Source organism: Urocitellus parryii, chromosome 9, assembly GCF_045843805.1.
Source record: "Urocitellus parryii isolate mUroPar1 chromosome 9, mUroPar1.hap1, whole genome shotgun sequence".
Taxonomy (NCBI): Eukaryota; Metazoa; Chordata; class Mammalia; order Rodentia; family Sciuridae; genus Urocitellus; species Urocitellus parryii.
Window position 1 is genome coordinate 116515501 of NC_135539.1, and position 18749 is coordinate 116534249.

An 18749-nucleotide genomic window follows, 5' to 3' on the forward strand; every position below is an offset into this window, starting at 1 on the left:
CTCTCCCTGGTGTGCGCCCTTCCTTCTGTCCTGAGGCATTTTTTTCTGCCTCTGCCAAGAGGCTGTCCTTGTCAATCAGTCAAGGAGCCTTGCCAAGCACTTCAACAGGCAGAGCCGTGGTGGTGATGTCACCCTGTCTGCCCCAAAACCTGTCTACTCCAAGAGCCGGAAAGGGCAGGGTTTACATCCTGCTAAGCAAATGGATGAAAACAGAGAAATCCTGACCACCTTTAGGATAGTACAGATACTAACTGTGGGCATCTCATCCACCCACACAGGCTCCCTGTCTTGGTTTCATTTAGACACAGAGGAAGGGTGTCCAGACTTGGAGAGTCCCTGGGCCCCAGACAGGAGCTTCCCTGACATCTCACCTTAAGCAGGGCCCATCCTAAGGTGCCAGGCACCGGGTAGAACTCCTGGGGTCGAGAGTTGGGGAATGAGCTGGAGTCAGACCCCCAGGGAGGTCATTGAGGTCACGTCAGGTAGATGGAGCCCCAGAGACACCCCACATCCTAATCTGCTTCTACCCCAGATCTCTGGCCCTCCTGGTGACCTCCAGGTAGGGAACAGGTTTCCATTTTGGGAAAGGCCCAGTTCTGATTCCCAAACTCCCAGAGAGGCAAATTTGGGATCAAACAACTCTTCACAAGCCTGACTGTGCCCTTCTGTTGTGGTCCCCCCCCCCCCCACCGCAACCTGGGGTGGCGAACGCTTTCTGCACAGGAAGAGAGAGTAAATACTGGAGGCCTTTCGGGCCATGGTCTCTACCTCAACTACTCAGCTCTGTGACTGGGGCACAAACGCACCCACAGACAGGACATGAATGAGTGGGGGTGACTGCGGGCCAACTTCATGTACAGGGACATTTTGAGGGGCCAGATTAGGTATATATATATATTTTTTTGTTGACGTTTGGTTTAAATCAAGAACAGAGCAGCCTCCTATTCACATTGGTTGACCCCAATCCATCTGGACCCAGAAGTTGTTGGCCCTGGGTCCCTGTCTCTGCTGTCCTTTCTGGGTGCCCCCTTCCTATCTGTTCTGGGTGCTGCAGGGCCAGGTTGTTCACTGGGTCCGGTTCACTTCTGCAGAGCAGGACGAGGCAGCAGAAGAGGAGGCTGAAGATGGGACTGGGGCTGAGGATGAGACCAAGGCCGAAGGTACGAGCCCGGGGCACTGTGTATGTGTGAAAGACCCTGACCCCAGAAGCCAGCAGGCTGGGCTGAGCCAGGACCTGCTCGTGGGGAAAGCTCTTGGGGGGAATCTGAGCTCGGAACTGGACCTTCATTAACCCTCATGTTTTGTTTAGAAGATGGACTAGAAGAGGAAGCCAGAGATGCTGAAGGTGAGGCTGTGGACATCGAGAGAGGTTTGGGGGACGCACCAGGACTCCTCACAGTAGCTTGGGGGAGACTGTCCACAGCTTCCTTCCAGGGAGTCGGGGCAGGAGAAAGGAGGATAGAGTTTTGGACAAATAACTTTTAACCCCTGACCCTCCTCATCTCAGAGAAGCTGCTTTGGGGGTGTCCAGTAGGAGAGGGGAAGAGTGTCCAGGCCCCCGATCTGGGCAGACAAGGGGACCCAGAAGTCACATGCACTCAGGCAGCTCCTGGCACAGAGGCTAAATAGTAGTTGGGTGCAGTGTTTGTAAGATGAACTCCCAAGGCTCAGGTGGCCGTGTGGTGGGCCGTGTGGTAGGCCATCGACGTGGCCACTGTCACATCACAGCCTTTACCAGGCCGCCAGGTGGTGGCAGTCACACCTCCTCAGCAAAGACAGCAGCTGAGGCTTGGAACCCTGCCCACTAGTTTTCTGGCCCAGATCTCTGGCCCTCCTAGTGGCCTCCAGGAAGTCCAGGGGGCAACCAAGATGGCTGACTCGGGAGAGGATTCTGGGGTCAGAGCCCCCGGGGACCTCTCCACAGGCCCCTCCTCACAGTGAAGCAGAGAAGCCAACCTGCCTTGTCTGGAACTGCTGAACAAGAGAAGGCTTTTTTTGTCCTGTGCCGAGTGTGTGTGTGCCCGACCCGGTTGTCCCCTGACATCCCCCACCCCCCAGCTGCTGTGGGACAGGAATTTGGGGGTTTACAACCCCAGCTGCCTTCAGGCTTTTGGTGTTCCTGGAATTGGGACTCCCTGTGTAGAGGGGGAAATGGAGGCCCCCAGGCCCCCAAACCACAGGGGTGGAGCTGTGACCAGGCCTGGGCCTCCTGACCCTGGGGCTGTGTGCTTCTCTCTCCTCCAGATGGCCCAGTGGAGGAGTCTAAACCCAAGCCCAGGTGAGTGGGAGGCACTTGTGGTCAGGCCCTGGGAGCAGAGGGCCTGTGAGGGAGGGCGGTGAGGACAAGATGGGAGTGCAGTGTGGCACAGTGGGCATGAGCTGGGGGTGTAATAGGCACAGACTACCACATACGGTGGTACAGGTTGTATATTGCACCAGGCTCTTTGCCTGAGGGAGTGAATGGGGCTGAATTCTCTCCCACATTCCACTACCAATCATGCACCCTGACATGGATGGGGCTAGAGAAAGGGGATGGACGAGTCAGGGCCTTGGGCAGACAGACACACCCACCTTTACCCCAGGATGACCAGAACCCCCTCCTCCAGGGCTGAGGTGGGACCTGGGGAAAAAGGGAGGAGAATTTGGGAAACCAAGCAACATCCCATGCCAGACTAGGTGGGGTGGCTTCAGAGAGCCCCCAACACAGGGCAGCTTGGCTGTATACGATACCACCCCTGGAGGCACTGGATGGTGGTTGGGGGCAGGGAGCATTCCCCTCTTGGTGACGTTGGTCCTGCCAGCAGATGGTGCGGGTCCACTCGCGGGCCTGGCCCCACTTCTGTGGGTTCAGCGGAAACCAGCTCCCTCCCAAGCCAGGCTGAGCCCCATTCCCGCATCCAGCCCCCTCCCCTTTGCTGGCCACTGTGTGTACCCTGCATAGTCTCATTTCAGCATCAGACAGACCTGAGGGCAGATGGGGAGACCAAGGACCAGAGGCCCCACCCTGGCCTGGTGTCACAGACTCCATATGTGTGTTGGGATCAACACCAAATTGTGGGAATCCCTGGGCTCCTGGACAGAGTCTCAGGGTCAACCACAGGGATGTGGACTCAGCCCCATACGCCATCCTGTCTCAGCCTCTCAGTCTTCAGGGAGATGGGCGCTGCTGCCTTCTCTCTGGGCATATTGTGAGGATAAGAACACAATGGCATGTGTGAGAGGGCTCTGTGTATTCCCAGGTGCTGAGCAAGCATGGAGACTACTAGGGTTGACATTAGTGTGACAGCACTGTGCGTGGGCTGGGGCCGTGTGGAAGTCCCTGTAGGAAGGAGAAGGCCCTGCCTGCCCTTTGCAGCTCCTCGGGTTCTGAGCGGGGTTACTCCTCTGACTTCTTACTCCCCTCCCAACAGGCTGTTCATGCCCAACTTGGTGCCACCCAAGATCCCTGATGGAGAGAGAGTGGATTTTGATGTGAGTGGTGGCTGTGGGTAGAGTAGGTCTGGGCTGGGAGTGGTCACCAGAGCTCTAATGAGGTGAGAGACCCTGTGGCTTTGTGGGCTGGGGGCAGATGGGTAGAATGGTGTTTAGCACAGGCCAGGCTGGGTGCCCACCCTTGAGTGCTGGCTTGGATTCAGAGCCTTTTGCACTGGGCAGGGGTTATCTGGTCCACCTGTCCACTGGACTAAGGTGGCAGCCTCTAAGCCCCAGGGCTCCACCCACAGGACATCCACAGGAAGCGCATGGAGAAGGACCTGAATGAGCTGCAGACGCTGATCGAGGCTCACTTTGAGAACAGGAAGAAGGAGGAGGAGGAACTGGTTTCTCTCAAAGACAGGATCGTAGGTGTCCAGTCTCCAGCCCACCTCCCCCAGCATCCCTGTTCCTCCCTGCATCAGGCCGGCCTCCTCCACAGCCAGCCCAGGCTCCAGGTCCTGCAGAGTGTGGCCCTTCCTCAGGATCCCTGCTGCAGTGAGCTGCTCTTGTGTCCCTGCATGGTGGCTCCTTGGGTCCCCTTCTCTCCCTGCCAGCCTGGGTGCTCCTTGTTGGCAGGAGCTGAAAGTGGCCACTCGGGACCTTGGCAGTACCTAGCCCAGGCCCTGGCTGTGCAATGACTACTCAAATGCCCGTGGTCTCTCCGTCCCTGCCTTTTCCCCACCAAGCCCAGCTACCCCGCTAATGCAGGGACCATGGGAGTACCTGCAGGCTCCTAGCTCAGTGCACTGGGGACAGAGTTATTCTGGTTCCTTTCTTCCTCTCCACCTATCTTGCCTGTCTGTAGCTCCTCTCAGCAACCCGTGTCTATCTTTGAGCCCAGAGGCCAGGGCTGGGGCAGCAGCATAGCCCTTGTGGGAGATAGCAAAAGCCACATAGTGGAGATGGTCTCCAACATGCAATGCTGGGTGTGGGTCCCCTGTCATGTCCTCTGTGGCCATCCTGACACAGTCAGCACACTCTTCTCTGGGGCCCACCTGGTAAGGGGTGGACTCTCTGCATCTGTGGAGCTGGCTGAGAGCACTTGGAGCCAGGGCATCCCTGGTGGGTGACATCACCTCTCAGATGCACACTGGGGCCTCTGCCTCTCTCCTTAGGAGAAGCGACGAGCTGAGCGGGCTGAGCAGCAGCGCATCCGTAGTGAGCGGGAGAAGGAACGGCAGACCCGCCTGGCTGTGAGTGTCCCTGACAGCTCCCAGCTCTCTATTCATAAATGCCATTTGGTCAAGAGGCAGCGTGCACCAAGTCAGCATGGGCCATGGTCTTGGCTCTGACATCACACCAGTAAACCTCCCAATCCTGGTGTTTTAAGACTCCCCAGCACTTATCCCTTCCCTAATGCAGGCTAAGAACCGAGGGCCCCGTTGTCCTCTCTTGTGCAGCTGCTGAGGTCCCTTCCAGAGCCCTAGGCCAGCCCAGGGCCTCATTCGTGCCTGCCCAGAGCTGGGGCACCCTCTGCAGCTCCTTGCCCAGTGGGGAGAGAGCTGATCCCACCCATGCAGACCCTTGGCTTCAGCCCAGAGCCAGGCTTTCCCCCTCTCACCCTTAATTTGCCCTCTTCCTCCTCTCTGAAAACCAGGAGGAGAGGGCCCGGCGAGAGGAGGAGGAGAGCAGGAGGAAGGCCGAGGACGAGGCCCGGAAGAAGAAGGCTTTGTCTAACATGATGCATTTTGGAGGCTACATCCAGAAGGTAGGCAGGGGGGCAGCTGGGGTAGCCAGGAGGTCCCGGAGTACCCTTGAGAAGTGAGGTGTCAGCTGTAGTTGGCAGTTTTATATTGAATTCCAGGAACAATTTCCCTGTTGCTGGGGTAGGAGTCTGAGGGCTCCTCAGGCCCACCCCGGGGGACTCTCAGTCCGACTGTGGCTTTGCTATGAGGGGCCTGCTGTGGGTAGAGACTAACACGCCTCTAGCTCCCTGGGTACCCATGCACCCCCAAGATGGTTGGGTGCAGCTTGAAGAGCCCTGGGCTTGGAGTCAGAGCCTGGTTGACCCAGCTGTGCCACACACACCTGTGTGGGCCCAGTCTGTTTCCTCATATGGGACTGATATTGCCTGCCCTGCTCTTTTGAGAAGGTCCCATGAGCTAACATGGAAAGTGTCTGTTATACTTTCCATGAGGCAGTTTGTTCCTAGGAACTCCCTTTGTTCCTCTGCCCCACTGCAGGAGGAGGTGTTGATTTTCTTTATGCAGCTGGAAAGATCAGAACTTTTTCTTAGATTTCCAAAGTCCCCAACTCTGCCACTATGCCTCTGCCCTATGGTGACCCTACCAGCCAAGAGCTATCAAAGAAGCCCCTGCCCAAAGCCCTAGCTTCCTCCCTGTCCACCAGAAGGCCTGCTGCGCTGAGCATCTGAATCACTTTTTCCTCCCTGTCTCTCTGCCTGTCTTCTGCTTCTCTCTCTATGTCTCTGTCACGGTCTCCATCTTTCTCTCTGGGTCTTTCTCTCATGGTTTCCTGGCTTAGCAAGCCCAGGTGGGTACCAAAACCTCACATTCTCTTCCTCCCTTTAGTTGTAAGGAGATCCCTGGGAGGGGAGGTGCCTTGCTGGGGAGGGGAGTGCAGAGTTCTGGCTGGGTGGGGAGGAGGAAGCCCAGAGAGGTGGAGGACACCATCTAGGCATGGGAGGAAGGGTGGAGATATCCTCCCTGCCCTTGCCTCTGTTTCTCAGGGGAATCCAGGCAGAGGATGGTGTGGGGTGTTGCAGGAGCATCCTACTCCCAGGGGCAGATTGGGAGGGTCAGGGGACAGGGAGGGGTGGTCTCTAGCCATGTCCCCCTGCTCACCGCACCCCATTCAGACCGAGCGGAAGACTGGGAAGAGGCAGACTGAACGTGAGAAAAAGAAAAAGATTCTGGCTGAGAGGAGGAAGGTGCTGGCCATCGACCACCTGAATGAAGACCAACTGAGGTGGGGCCAGGCCCATGATTCCTTGGGCACTGAGGTCTTAGTAAGGGGTTGGAGGTTTGGTGGAGGGCACTTCTTGCTGGGAACCACCAGAGGGCGCCCCACCCTCACATTTCCTAAACTGGGTTTGCTGGGAATTCAGGCTGGGCCAGGTCAGACCCAACCCATCTGAGCTTTGTGGATAGGTAGAGAGAACTGAGCAGGCCCCTTAACTGTCTGTGCTTGGCACTTCAACTTGCTCACCTGCTCACTGGAGGCAGGAGGGGGATTGAGCTAAATGATCTCAGTGCCAGGAGGGCTTCTCCTGCTTCTTCCCAGTTCTCAGAACTCTGCTCTGGAAGCCCCTGGTGTTGTTTCCTACACACTCTGCACTACCATTGGGGCCCCAGGGGCTGGGTCAGGACCAGGGTGAAGGGCAGTGAGGGCTGTCCTTATTGACCCTTGCTCCATTCCCACTGTGGCGCATGCAGGGAGAAAGCCAAGGAACTGTGGCAGAGCATCTATAACCTGGAGGCAGAGAAGTTCGACCTGCAGGAGAAGTTCAAGCAGCAGAAATATGAAGTGAGCCCCACGCTACACACCCCCTCCCATGCTATGCTTCTCCTGGTTTGACTGGGTCCACACCACTGCTGCCCCTCAGGACCTCTTCCATGTCCCCAGTCACTCCATTCAACTCATGCACCTCGACCCCACATCCTGTCTCCAACGGTGTCCGTGCCCTCTCGCCCTCCCCTGGGCTGCACTGAGCTCCCACCTCCCTCATCCCAGGCCTCCTGAGACCTGAGCTGAATTGTTCTTTGTTTTCTCCACTTTTCTTACAGATCAATGTCCTTCGAAACAGGATCAATGACAACCAGAAAGTGTAAGTGTCTGAGGTCCTTCTTTCAGACCCTATCTCCTGCCCGCTCTGTCCCCCTCTTCCAGCCATCCTGCTCCTTGGACAGCTCTGGGCTCCCACCCCTTCCTCCTCTCCTTCAGCTTGTAGACTTCCCTTTGTGGCTCCTCCAACAATTCTCCCTTCTCTCCCTCTTGGCAGTTCCTTGACAGTAGGGGATGGTATGTAGGACCAGAGGTCTCACTCCAGCTTGCAGCTGCTACCCTGTTCTGCCCCTGGAGGTAGCTCCAGGCTGCTCCTCTTAACCCTCAGCATCCCTCAATTTTATCCCTTCCCCATGGAGACCTGCTACTGTGCCTGTAGGTAATGGTCCTGCTTTCCCCTGCAGCTCCAAGACCCGCGGGAAGGCCAAGGTCACTGGGCGCTGGAAGTAGGGCCCACGTCTTCTTCACCAAAGCTCTTCTCGCCTGTGTTCCTGCCTTGCACCCCTCAGCTCCTGGGACCCTCCTGGGAACCCCAGGAGGGTCCTGTCTGGAGACCAGGAGGTGGCCTAGCTGGAAGCCAGCACTCCTGCCTGCCCCCTGCCCACACCATGCCAGGAATAAAAAGCCATCGCACATTGCACACACAGAATGGCATTTCTGTCACCTCCCCTGAGATGAGATCCTAGTCTCAGGAAGTCAGGGTGGCCATCAGAGCCCTGGTATCTGGCTAAGCTTGGAGGAGCGTCTGGTCCCTTCCATCTGCTCCAGATGGGAGAGGCCATGGCAGGGAATGCTCGTCTTCTCAGAGTCCAGAAGGGAGTCACCAACAGTGGAAGGGGCTTGTGACTTTAGCCACTGTGAGTCTTGGGGAGCAGCACCCTGGGGAGGGCACTGTCGTGTGTGTGGGGTGCCCACTGCTTGACTCACTCCCTGAGAACAATGCAGTCCTCTTTGGATAGCTGCTATTTCTTCCTCCTCCTAGCCAGGGCACTCAGAGCCAAGAGTCTATGGGGCAGAGAGCTCTTGAGGGAGGAAAGGAGGCTGGTTTCCTGGGCAGCTGTTGAGGCTGGAGCTTCTGAGAGGCCTGGCCCAGTCTGGGTGACATGGTTTTCCCCTTCCGATGACCTGTATATCCTCTAAGGCTTAAAGCCACTTCTTGGGGATCACAGTGTCCCTGAGCTAAAGCACATAGCATGGCAGCATGGATTTCAGTTAACAGGATATGCAAACCCCACAGGATGGGAGAGAAGCTGTTTCAAAGGTCTCCAGGCTACATCCTTGAAAGGGGCTTGTCCTCCTGCACCGCCAAACCTCTCCTCCGGCCACTCTGTCTCCTGGAATGCCTCTGCCCATTACCTATTTTCCATCCATCCACAGGAGCCCAGGGGCCCTGTCTCTTAGAAGGCGTCCACATCTCTCAGGCATTGGAAACCCACCTCTCCTCACTCTGAGCACGTGGGCCTTGCTGCGACCACTAGCTCAGTGCCACCCAGGACTGTGTCACCCCTTATACCCTTGGGATATAGTATAGGCCTGTTGATGCTGTGTGCCAAGCACTGTGACGGACACCAGTGATCGACACCACAAGAACACGGTCCTGGGGTGATGGGAGGGGCTCCGCCTTAGCTCTGTTCCTTGTTCCTTCGGTCCATCCTGTGGACAGCCACCTCCTGAGCTGACTGCTGGGTCTGGCCCTGGACAGGCGTGCTGGGATCTGAGCAGGCATGGCCCACAGGACACAGCGAGTCGCAGGCTCCAGCTTAGCATGGCAGCAAGGAGGGCCTAGGGGCTGGGGAGCACCGATGGTTCCCCTGGCCTTGGCAGGCAGAGGGCTTTCTGGAGGAAAGTATGTCTACCCTGAGTCTCAGAGGGAGAGGGGGAGAATGTCACGGGGGATGAGGTCTGTGTGTGGGTTTGGGGGCCTCGTATCATGTCCTAGAAGCAGGAGTTAGCATGGTGTGTTTGAAGATCCACAGCTATTAGCAGAAGCCAAGCATTTCCCAGTGGGGGACAAGGAGACCCCATGTCAGTGTCCCCCAAACAGGCAGGAGGCAAGAGCCTGGGCCTCAGGCCTAAGAAGAGCTCTTACTGTGGTCCCCAGAAGACCTTCCAGCAGCTCCTGGGCACAACCCCAGTTCTACTCACCCTAGTCTACAGGGAAGGGCACATGTGACAGCACCCCATCCCCTGGAGATAGTGGCATTAGTTCCAAAACCAGAGTGATAGAATTTTCCAACCACCATCAAGTACCTGTGGGGCTCCACCTCCTATGCCTCGAGGTCACCCTTGGAGCAATAAGGGGATGGCAGCAGCCTTGGTCCTGCTTCTGGCTCCTCCCTTCCCACTGGATCCTTAGGATCACTCTTCCGTGCCCATTGAGGTGGGTGCTCCCCAAAACTACATCCTGAGGCAGAGCCAGCCTTGCCCTCCTTTGCATCTCCCCTGAGGTCAGTCCCATGTTATATCTTTTCTCTTTAAAGTCACCTGGGTCCAAGAAAGATCTTTAACCCCTCCCCCCAATATTCCCCATTTATTGGTGATGAAAGTATTCAAGGGCTGTTTGGTTACATTAGGTTTTCTGGGGTTTCAATCATCCATAGTCATCAGAAGAAGGGGGGACACAGTAGTACAGTAAGATATTTAGAGAGGGAGAGAAAGAGAGAGAGAGAGAGAGAGAGAGAGAGAGAGAGAGAGAGAGAGAGAGAAGGTTTTCATATAACTCTTATTGTAGTTCATTGTTACAATATTTTTATTTTATTTGCCTAGTTTATAAATCAAACTTTATCATAGGTAAACATACGTAGGAAAAATAGCTACATGTAGTTAATTCATTAAGTCCACTAGTTTTTTGATTGCCATGGTGTTGAATCAAACACTGGAGATACAGGATGGCCCTGAGCTGGTCTGGGCCTCCTGACCACTCAGGAGTGGGAAGGGGCTGCAGTAGGGCCACTGTCCTGTGACTAGCCACTTTGACTAGCCACTCTCAGGGGCTCTGGGGCTGGGAAGCCGGCTCACCAGTGCTCAGTCAGGTTGAGCCCTCCTTGCAGAGGGATTTACAGAGAGCCTCAGGGGACCTCTCTTTCCATCTGGGAGCCAGGGCCATGCCAACTTTCTGACCAGACCCCTGGGAGTTGGTTGCGGGGAGCAGGGGGATGAGAGCCACTGCCATGGGCTGTCTCTCCTGGTACTTGGCCAGGACGGTGCCACTGCCCGGATGGAGGTGGTGGAGCTCGCTTCTGTGCCGCCTCCACCCCTAACTCTGCAGCCTGGTTTCTGGAAAGGGTGGGGCCGGTCCTGCACTTTCGTGGGTCCGCCCAGGTAGTGGGGAGGCTGGTCTCAGGGTGGGCCCCAGGGCCAGGCTCTCTGAATGGCCCCAGTTAGGGGTGGGGTAGGTTGGTGGTACAGGGGGGACCAGGCTGAACTCTAGGTCCCCACAGCATAGCATGGGCACTTACTTGTCTGGGTATAGATCCTCTCTGAAGGTTTAGCCTGCCCTGTTATTGCGTAGAGAGGAAGACCCAGCATAAGTTGGGGAAAATACAGAGGATCCAGGTCAACTCACTTCTTTTCTGCACAACATATGTCTCGTGGGTTCTCACTTTGCCCCTGCACCAGGCACTTAGAACTGTTGTCTCTGAACAAGCACCTGTGGCCCACAGGTCACTCCCACATGGCAGAGGTGGAAACTGAGGTTCAGACAGCTTAAGCAATGTGCCATCCAGTTAGCAACTGGCAAAGAGGGGTTTGAACCTAGGTCTCTGGGACTCCTGACTTGTGGACGTTGTAGATTGAGGAGAACCCAATCTCTACAAGCTCCAGTGCCTGGGTCAGCGTTGGAGCCTCTGTGAGCAGGGTGGGGGTGGCCCAGAGTGTGAGTGCCCGGGGCTCAGCTCCCACTGCCCCTTTCCACCCTGCCCACCCAGGGCTAGAGAGGAGATGTGCTGTGTCCAACACCAGGAGGCCAGCCTGGAGGCGGCATTGATAGGCCTTTGCCCAGGACGCAAGAGCAATCAGGCAGCCTCCTCTTTCTTGGGGGAGGCCATTCCTGTGCGAGGAGTGGGCAGTGGGGGACCTGAGGGTCATGGAAGTCCCTGTCATTGCCTCAGTGATGGGTAATCCCTCAACTCTGCAAAGAGTGTGTGAACCTCAGGGAGGGCTGAGCCCTGGCTCTAAACATGAGCAGGGCTGTAAGGGGTGAGGCTTCAGGGACGCTCTGCAGTTTCCCTCTACCCTTACTTTCCAGCCACAGGAGCTAGCTATTGTTTCCGCAGGGCTCTCTGCTGCCTCTGTGATACCTTTCCTGCTCCTAGAATATCCTTCCTTCCCTCTCTGCCTGTCCAGCTTCTCCCCACCCCTCTGCTCCTTGCTGAAGCCCCTGTTTCTGCTCTTATCCTGAGAACCCCTACACTGAAGGCCTCTCTGAGCTGTGACTCCCAGATGCCAGATCTGAGTGTCCAGCCCAGCCCTCCATCCATGGCTCTGTGGCCTCACGCACCTGCCCACCCCAGGCTTTCAACCCCCACCCCAACAGCTGCAGGAATTTAAATTGCTCTCAAACTGAAGATTAAGGAGGAAAAGATTTCCACATTTGTGCAAAGCACCCAGGCCCTGGGGCAGGAGAGAGGTCACCCCATCCCACACCACTCCACCCCTCTCCACCCTACCCTGTGGCTCTGCCGTGTGCACTGGCCATGTCATAGAACCACACCTTCAGTGAACCTCAATCCCAAAGCAGTTTCCCCAGAAAAGTCAGGCCCAGGCAGTGCAAATCCAAAGAAGACGGGCAGGGCTGGGATGGCTCTTGAGGAAAGTGGTAGGCAGGGCGGGGCGGGGCAGGGCGGGCGGGAGGACGGTTGCCAGGCTGAGATCTGCTGAGATTGCGCTGGGCTTGCAGAGCGGAGCGGCAGGTCAGGGAGACCTGTTTAGGATGAGCGCGTCACCTCATCCTCTCCCCACCCACACTTACCCTGCAGGTTCCCAGGAGGCGCCAGTCACTGGGATACAGGTCGATGAGGATGAAGGGAGGAGGTGATAGACAAAAAGTTTCCCCTCTGAACCTGTCCCAGAGACTCCTCGGATCCCCCATATTTCACCTACTCAGGTGCAGGGCAGGTAAAGAGCAGTGGATTCTGCCGGGACACATTGGGACTATGGGTAATGCTAATAAATGACATTAGCTTCCATATATTAGGCACCAATCGTGTGCCAGGCACTATGCAATGTAATTTCTAATTATAGTAACCTGTGAAGTTAGGTTCTACATAAACAACCCCATCTTTTATACAAGGAAACTGAGGCTCAGAAAAATAAGGCAACTCATCCTAGGTCAGAGGATGGCCTAGGACCTGGATTCCTTTTATCATGGTTTTAAAATTATTTGCATGGTATATTTTATCAGATGAAGTCATATTTTAATAGAAAGCAAAAAGCATATATTACAGAAATTGTATTTTAGCCAATAAACATTTAAATAATTTCTGACTATGCAAGTATGTATGTGCCAATCCCTATCATAGGACAGCTCATATGAAATAATGTTAAAATCTATGTACTGCAAAATTTTGATCGCTTCCTGGAAAGTCATGGATTATGACTTCCTTGCTCAGAGAAAATGACTTGTGAAATAGCATAGCCCTCATCTTGTTCATTTGTGACTTTTGATTTCCTCATTTTTTCCCCCCACCTGGACTGGGAACTTCTTGGGCCCTGGGGTCCTGGCTTGCCATTCATCTATAGATCCTAGTCCCCCTCCAAGCTTGTTGATTGACTTGAGTGGGAAAAATCATTCCTAAATTAGGTGATCTTTATAGGATTTGATCCTTTAAATATTCCCAGTGGGAACGAACATATGGAAAAAATAGTCAGATTAGAGTTTTATTATTGTCTTTTGCAGTTGTTAATGTACTAACAAATCCAAACAATGGTCTCTTTAGAAAAAAGAATAATTTTGATCTTGAAAGGGTCCTGTTTACCTGACATCACATCATACAAGGATTGAATTTGCTTGATTGCCAATGTTTCTTTTAAAGGGCCTATAGAATCATTGATTTAGTCATTTTGCAAAGTATTGAGCACGTACTCCATGCCAGGTGCTCGCTGGTTATCAGAGTCACTGCTGGAGATAGGCCTGGTCTGCTCCCTACCTTCATAGAGCAGGGGAGGGTGACGTTAACTAGAAGTCAAACCAATGAACTGATAGACACACAGACCCACACACCATATAGCACATGGAATCCTAGATATGTAAATATATATATATTCATGTGCCTATTTCACAGTGTGAAAGGAAATGTAGAGGAAAAGATCGGCATGTTATGGGAGGGTCCCTGGGGCAAACATGGTTTAGTCTGAGGGCTGAATTTGGGGAGCTTCCTGTGGAAACCTTCTCTGAGTTGAATCCTCAGGATGTCTAGGCCTCAGCCTGAGGAAGAGTGAGAAGAGGATATCAACAGGAGGGTATGGCAGATGCAGAGAGTTTGGAATGGTCAGGGGATGAAGAGGAGGCCAGGGCAGCCAAGGTGAGAGAGTTGGGAGGTGAGTGGGCCAGGTGCAGAGGGTGGGGTCATGCCAGGCCTCAGGGGCTGTGGGTAAGGAGTTGGATTCTACCTCCAGAGTGGTGGGAAGTCATTGAGTTTTATTCAAGAGGATTTACGTTTATTTTTATTGGTGCATATTAATTATCCAGAACAGTGGGTTTCATTCTGTATCTTAGTACATGTATAGAACGTGATTTGACATTTCCACTGATTAATATTTTTAAAGATCACTTGGTTGGAGAAGGGTCAGAGGGGAAATAGGAAGTTTGGACTGGATGCTGATACTGCAGGGCAAGTTGGAGACGGGGACTAGTGTGGAGATGCTGGAGAGAAGAGGGCCGGGGAGAGAGCCGAGATGAGTCCAGCAGAGTTAGGGGCACGGGGAGAGTCTTCAGTGCACACCTGAGCCCCTCCCTTGCCCAGGATCTGACCCACTTCTCACCCCACCTCACTGCCCCCGCTCCCTCCAGTACTATCCTTAGATCCTGGCCGGTGGGGCTCTGTCCTTGGGCCCTGCACTTTCAAAGGCCTCAATCTCACTGTCCTCTGGCTGTACCTCCTGATGGAACAAGGAGCCTGTCTGCAGGTCCAAGGGCCGTGCCATCCCATCTCAGCTCATTCTATACCAGAACAGTCAGAAAGGGCACAGTGAGAAAGGGAGTTTGCACTAGAATATATGTCTTGCAACTGGAAAACAAACTAACTGATTAACTAACTAAATTGGAAATCAGTGGACTTGACAATCCACGTGCCGGCACCAGATTCTTGTATATCATGGAAGAACATGAAGATTTCACACTAATGCTACATCTGGGGTTCTTGGGACCCCAATTCCCTGCCGGATGGCTCTCATGCTGTAAGCCAGGGCCTGTGCAGACAGACCACACCACCTGGGTGTGCAGGCCTAGCCCCAAGGGGGATGAAGTGTAACTGCATGTGGGTTGTGGGGGTGGATCTGGGATGGGGCTCCCAGTCCCTTGCAGCCCCAGAGGGAGTTAGGGGTGCGAGGAAATGGGGAGGGACGGCTACCAGTTAGGGGAGCATGGCTCTTCCTGGGGCTCTGTAGCCAAAGCTCCTCTGCCATCCTCCTGACTTGCTGAGGCCATGCTGGGCTGCAGGGTGCTGTGGGGGAACTGGCTGAGGTTTCTCCCTATCCCTGGAGGGGACATAATAGTGCGGTGTTACTGTGGACTCCAGAAGGCTCAAAATAAATGCTCCCTCCCAGGGCAAGAGAAGGAAGTTTGTGGGCTTTGACTGTGGAGAGATATAAGAAGGCCGGGGAGTGTGACATGGGACCTTTGGGGGTTCATCACAGGAGTGGGATGGAGCTGGGGTCCTGGAGAGTTGGTGGGAGACTACTAGTGCCAAAAGCTTCTTTTTGGGACCTTTCTCAACAGTCTCCCCAAAAGCTTCATGGGGCCCTCTCTGTCCCCTCTGAATCTGTGACAGTGAGCCAGAGGAGCCAGGAGGACCACAAGACAGCCATGGACTGAGTAAGGACTCAGTCCTTCCTGCCTCCAGCAGGAGAGGGGACGCCTGGGAAATGGGTGCCTGGGAGGCAGGGCCCAGCCTCCTCCCTGTTGGCCCCAGTTGAGAGTGTGCTGGGCATGAGAGGGAGGGAGGCAGGGGGTGCTGAATTGAGTAGAGATTGAGGCTTGAAGTAGGTAAGGGTGGTCTTTTTTTTTTTTTTTTTAACATGTATACTTTTTTTTTTTTTTTTTTTTTTAAAGAGAGAGTGAGAGAGGAGAGAGAGAGAGAGAGAATTTTTATTATGTTTTAGTTCTCGGCGGACACAACATCTTTGTTGGTATGCGGTGCTGAGGATCGAACCCGGGCCGCACGCATGCCAGGCCGGCGCGCTACCGCTTGAGCCACATCCCCAGCCCGGTAAGGGTGGTCTTAAACACTAAAACATGGCACCTGTAAGAATCAAGTCACTGCTCAGCTGTGGGACCTTTAATTGCTCCCACTGTCCAGCAGGGAGGGGCCCCCAGAGCCATTGGTAGCCATTACTGAGAAACAATGGAAACTTTACGGACAGATCTCATCTCACCCTCCACAGGGAGGCGGTCCCCGGGCACAGAAGCTGGCAGGGTAGCCTGTCTCTTCCCCTCCTTCCTTCCCTCTCCAGAGCTTTTTTCCATCACTCATCTCTTCACACGACCGCGATCTCCCACAGACCAGGCGTTTGCCTGTTCCACCCGTTGGGCACATGGTGGCGCTCTGCGCTCAGTCGCTGAATGGATGGATGGATGGATGGATGGATGACTATCCCTAGGGAGTTGAGGCTTCTTGTTGAACAGATTATACATAACTGTGTTCTAGAAAGAAGAGAGACCATTTTCCTGCTTAGAAAGGGGTCCCAGGACAGGGACAGTTGGATATGAGATAATCATTAGCTAGGGGAGAGAGGGGCCTGGGCTGCTGCACCCTGGGGGAATGATTGGGACAGACTATTCGCAAAGGTGGTTTTCCTGAGGAAGCGATTGGACTTCCTGGCAACGCCTGATGGGGGCGCTCTTGTCCCGGCCCATTCTGCAACCTGCTAGGACACAGGGAATGGAAGGAAGTCACGTGTATCCAGAGTCTGCTCCTTCTGGAGAGTGTGGAAGGGCACAAACTCTGACGCCAGCCTCCCTGGGTTCAATTCTAGCTCTATCATGTACTTGCAAAGTGAGCTCAGCAGGTTACTGTGTCTTCGTTTTTTCATCTATGAAAAGGAGATTGTTAATAATGACCTTATTAGTTGTCAAGAGGATTAAGTGAGTTTATGTAATACAAGTGCTCGGGGCAGTGCCTGGCACGAGGATGCCTGTGAGCATCATTCGCTTTTGTCTTTGGGATTCTGTAGGTTGGAAAGCACCCCCTGCCCTGCCCGCTGTAGGTCTCCCTGCACCATGCTGCTCACCTCCCCTTCCCACCTCTTTTGCAAGCCCTGTGAGGCATAGGCTGGCCCTGGCTGGCTCCTTCCTTCCCACCCTTTCCTTCTCGGAGCAGGCCTGGGACCCACCCAGCCAGACCCATCTTCCCATGACTTGCAGGTCCCTGTCCCACGTGCCTCACCTGCCTGCTTTGTGCAGCCAAACAGCAACAGGAGGCCAGGGTGTGGGGCATTGATGTCACCCCACCTCCAGCCCTCATCTGTACCTCCTGCCCCTTCCTAGCTTTCAAATCCAGGGCCCAAGTAGGTGCACTTGTTCCCCGTCCCTCCAAAGCCATCTCTTTCATACTCTCTGCCACCTTCATATGATTCTGCAGCCTCTGCTGTGCTTTCTTCTGTCTTTTTCCTTCAAGTAACCCCTCTCTGACATGATTTACCCTTCCCAGAGGCCTTCCCAGGTTGGCTGGGAGCAGCAGTCTTGCTACTCAAAGTCCACAAACTGGCAGCAAGAACACCACTTGGGAGCCTGTGGAAATGACATGCACATTACCACTTGAGGTCATTGAGCAGGTTCCCCCTGTTGTTCCAATGGCCTTCCACTCAAAAGGACAGACTCTGGGAACCAGCGTCAGCTGGTACCAGAATGACTGGAGGCAGAGGAGACAGCATTTCAAATTCCATCATAATGAAATGGGCCTCGCTCCCATCTAGCAACCTGAATCCTGTGTTTGCACCAGCCTGCCTCCCGCCTGTCCAGCCAGCTGAGGGCTGGACAACGCAGAATCCCCCTGCAAGGCCCCACTGATTAGTTATACTTGGTCAGTAGGAAAAGATCTCTCCTGGTCATAGCCATTTGTCTTGCCATTTATCATGTTCCAGAAGGTACTTTGCCTGGGATTCCTCTTCAAAAGTAAGCTTAAACAATCTAAGTGTTGCAACCTGGACAGGGTCTCTGAAGCACTGGTGTCTATGGAAATGTTCTGCTCTGAAATAAGTGTAGGAAGGATTTCCCACCATCTCTTTTTCTTTTCCCTTCTCTTCCGTGATATACAATAGCACATCAAATACAACTTAATGTTTGACCTTTTTTTTTTTTACCGGAGTTTCCAAAAACTTAGACCTCCATTGCCACTTAGCCCTTATGAATATCTTGTGGAAATGATTTGGGATATGCTAATATGATTCCCTTATACATACCCCAACTGCTAAGACTTTTTGGCAGTACTGAGGATTGAACAGGTCCTGGGAGTTGCATTTGAGCCGCATCCCTAGCCCTTTTTATTTTGAGACACTAAATTGCTGAGGCTGGCCTTGAACTTGTGTGTTTCCTGCCTCAGCTTCCAGTCACTGGAATTACACAAGTGCCTCACCACGCCTGGCCTCCAATTGCTAAGACTTTTACATGGGACTCTTTGGTCCCTGAAAGACCCCTTACCTCCATTTTCCAGGTAAGGAGCTGAGTCTGATAGAGCCGGGTGGGGGCTGAGCTGGTACAGAAAAGTGCTACCGCATCCAGGGCCTACGAGGCTGGATGTCCTCGATGTCCTCAACAACCTCCATCTCTCCTGTGTACTTGGTGACTCAGCTCTTATTGTGAGTCTCAAATGCTTTCAAATGCTTCAGCCTTATCCTGGAGCTGGAGTCCCTGCTGAAAGGGAAAAGACTATTCCTGTGGGCCTGATGGCCCTGGCAAAAGAAGGTGTCATCCCCACCTGAGGGGTGGAGGGAGGACTTGTCTAACTCTAGTACTTGAGCTGGTGTATGCAGGAAAACTCTGCTTTGCTTGTCCATCTGCAGAGAGTGTGGTGGCGAGATTTCTAGCCAAGGGCTTTTGCTGACATTGTGGTTAGATGGAAGATGGAACTGGCAGGGCCAGTTCTGATGGCCTGACTCACTAGCTTCTTCAGCTCTGCCTCCCGCTGGTGCAGTGTGGTTGAGGAGGCCGAGCAGGGGAGGGTGTGGGAATCAGTGCAGGAATGCCAAACTGTGGGTTCCCAGCCCTGGCCAGGGAACTAGGCAGGTTGGGCCAAGGTTTGGAGTTTGTGGAGATCCCAGGGACTCTGATGGACATGGGAAAAGGAGACTGAGAGTCCTGCTGCCCTGAGGGTCAT

At 54.1% G+C, this 18749-nt stretch overlaps 1 protein-coding gene across 1 annotated transcript; it reads left to right on the top strand.

The window, feature by feature from the left end:
* Positions 1-1146: 1146 nt before the first annotated feature.
* On the top strand, positions 1147-7835 carry Tnnt2 (troponin T2, cardiac type). The gene is made up of 11 exons (XM_026397137.2): positions 1147-1160; positions 1310-1345; positions 2245-2278; positions 3411-3471; positions 3723-3839; positions 4590-4667; positions 5072-5182; positions 6293-6402; positions 6870-6960; positions 7221-7261; positions 7623-7835. Exons 4-11 carry the CDS (start codon positions 3418-3420, stop codon positions 7666-7668), a joined length of 648 nt encoding a protein of 215 aa, XP_026252922.2. The 5' UTR covers positions 1147-1160; positions 1310-1345; positions 2245-2278; positions 3411-3417; the 3' UTR covers positions 7669-7835.
* The last annotated feature ends 10914 nt before the right edge of the window (positions 7836-18749 follow it).

Coding starts and splice junctions, on each gene's coding strand:
- Tnnt2 (XM_026397137.2), top strand. CDS start 3,418: ATGCCCAACTTGGTGCCACCCAAGATCCCTGATGGAGAGAGAGTGGAT. Junction 6,961..7,220: donor TCAAGCAGCAGAAATATGAA/GTGAGCCCCACG, acceptor CTTTTCTTACAG/ATCAATGTCCTTCGAAACAG. Junction 7,262..7,622: donor ATCAATGACAACCAGAAAGT/GTAAGTGTCTGA, acceptor TTTCCCCTGCAG/CTCCAAGACCCGCGGGAAGG.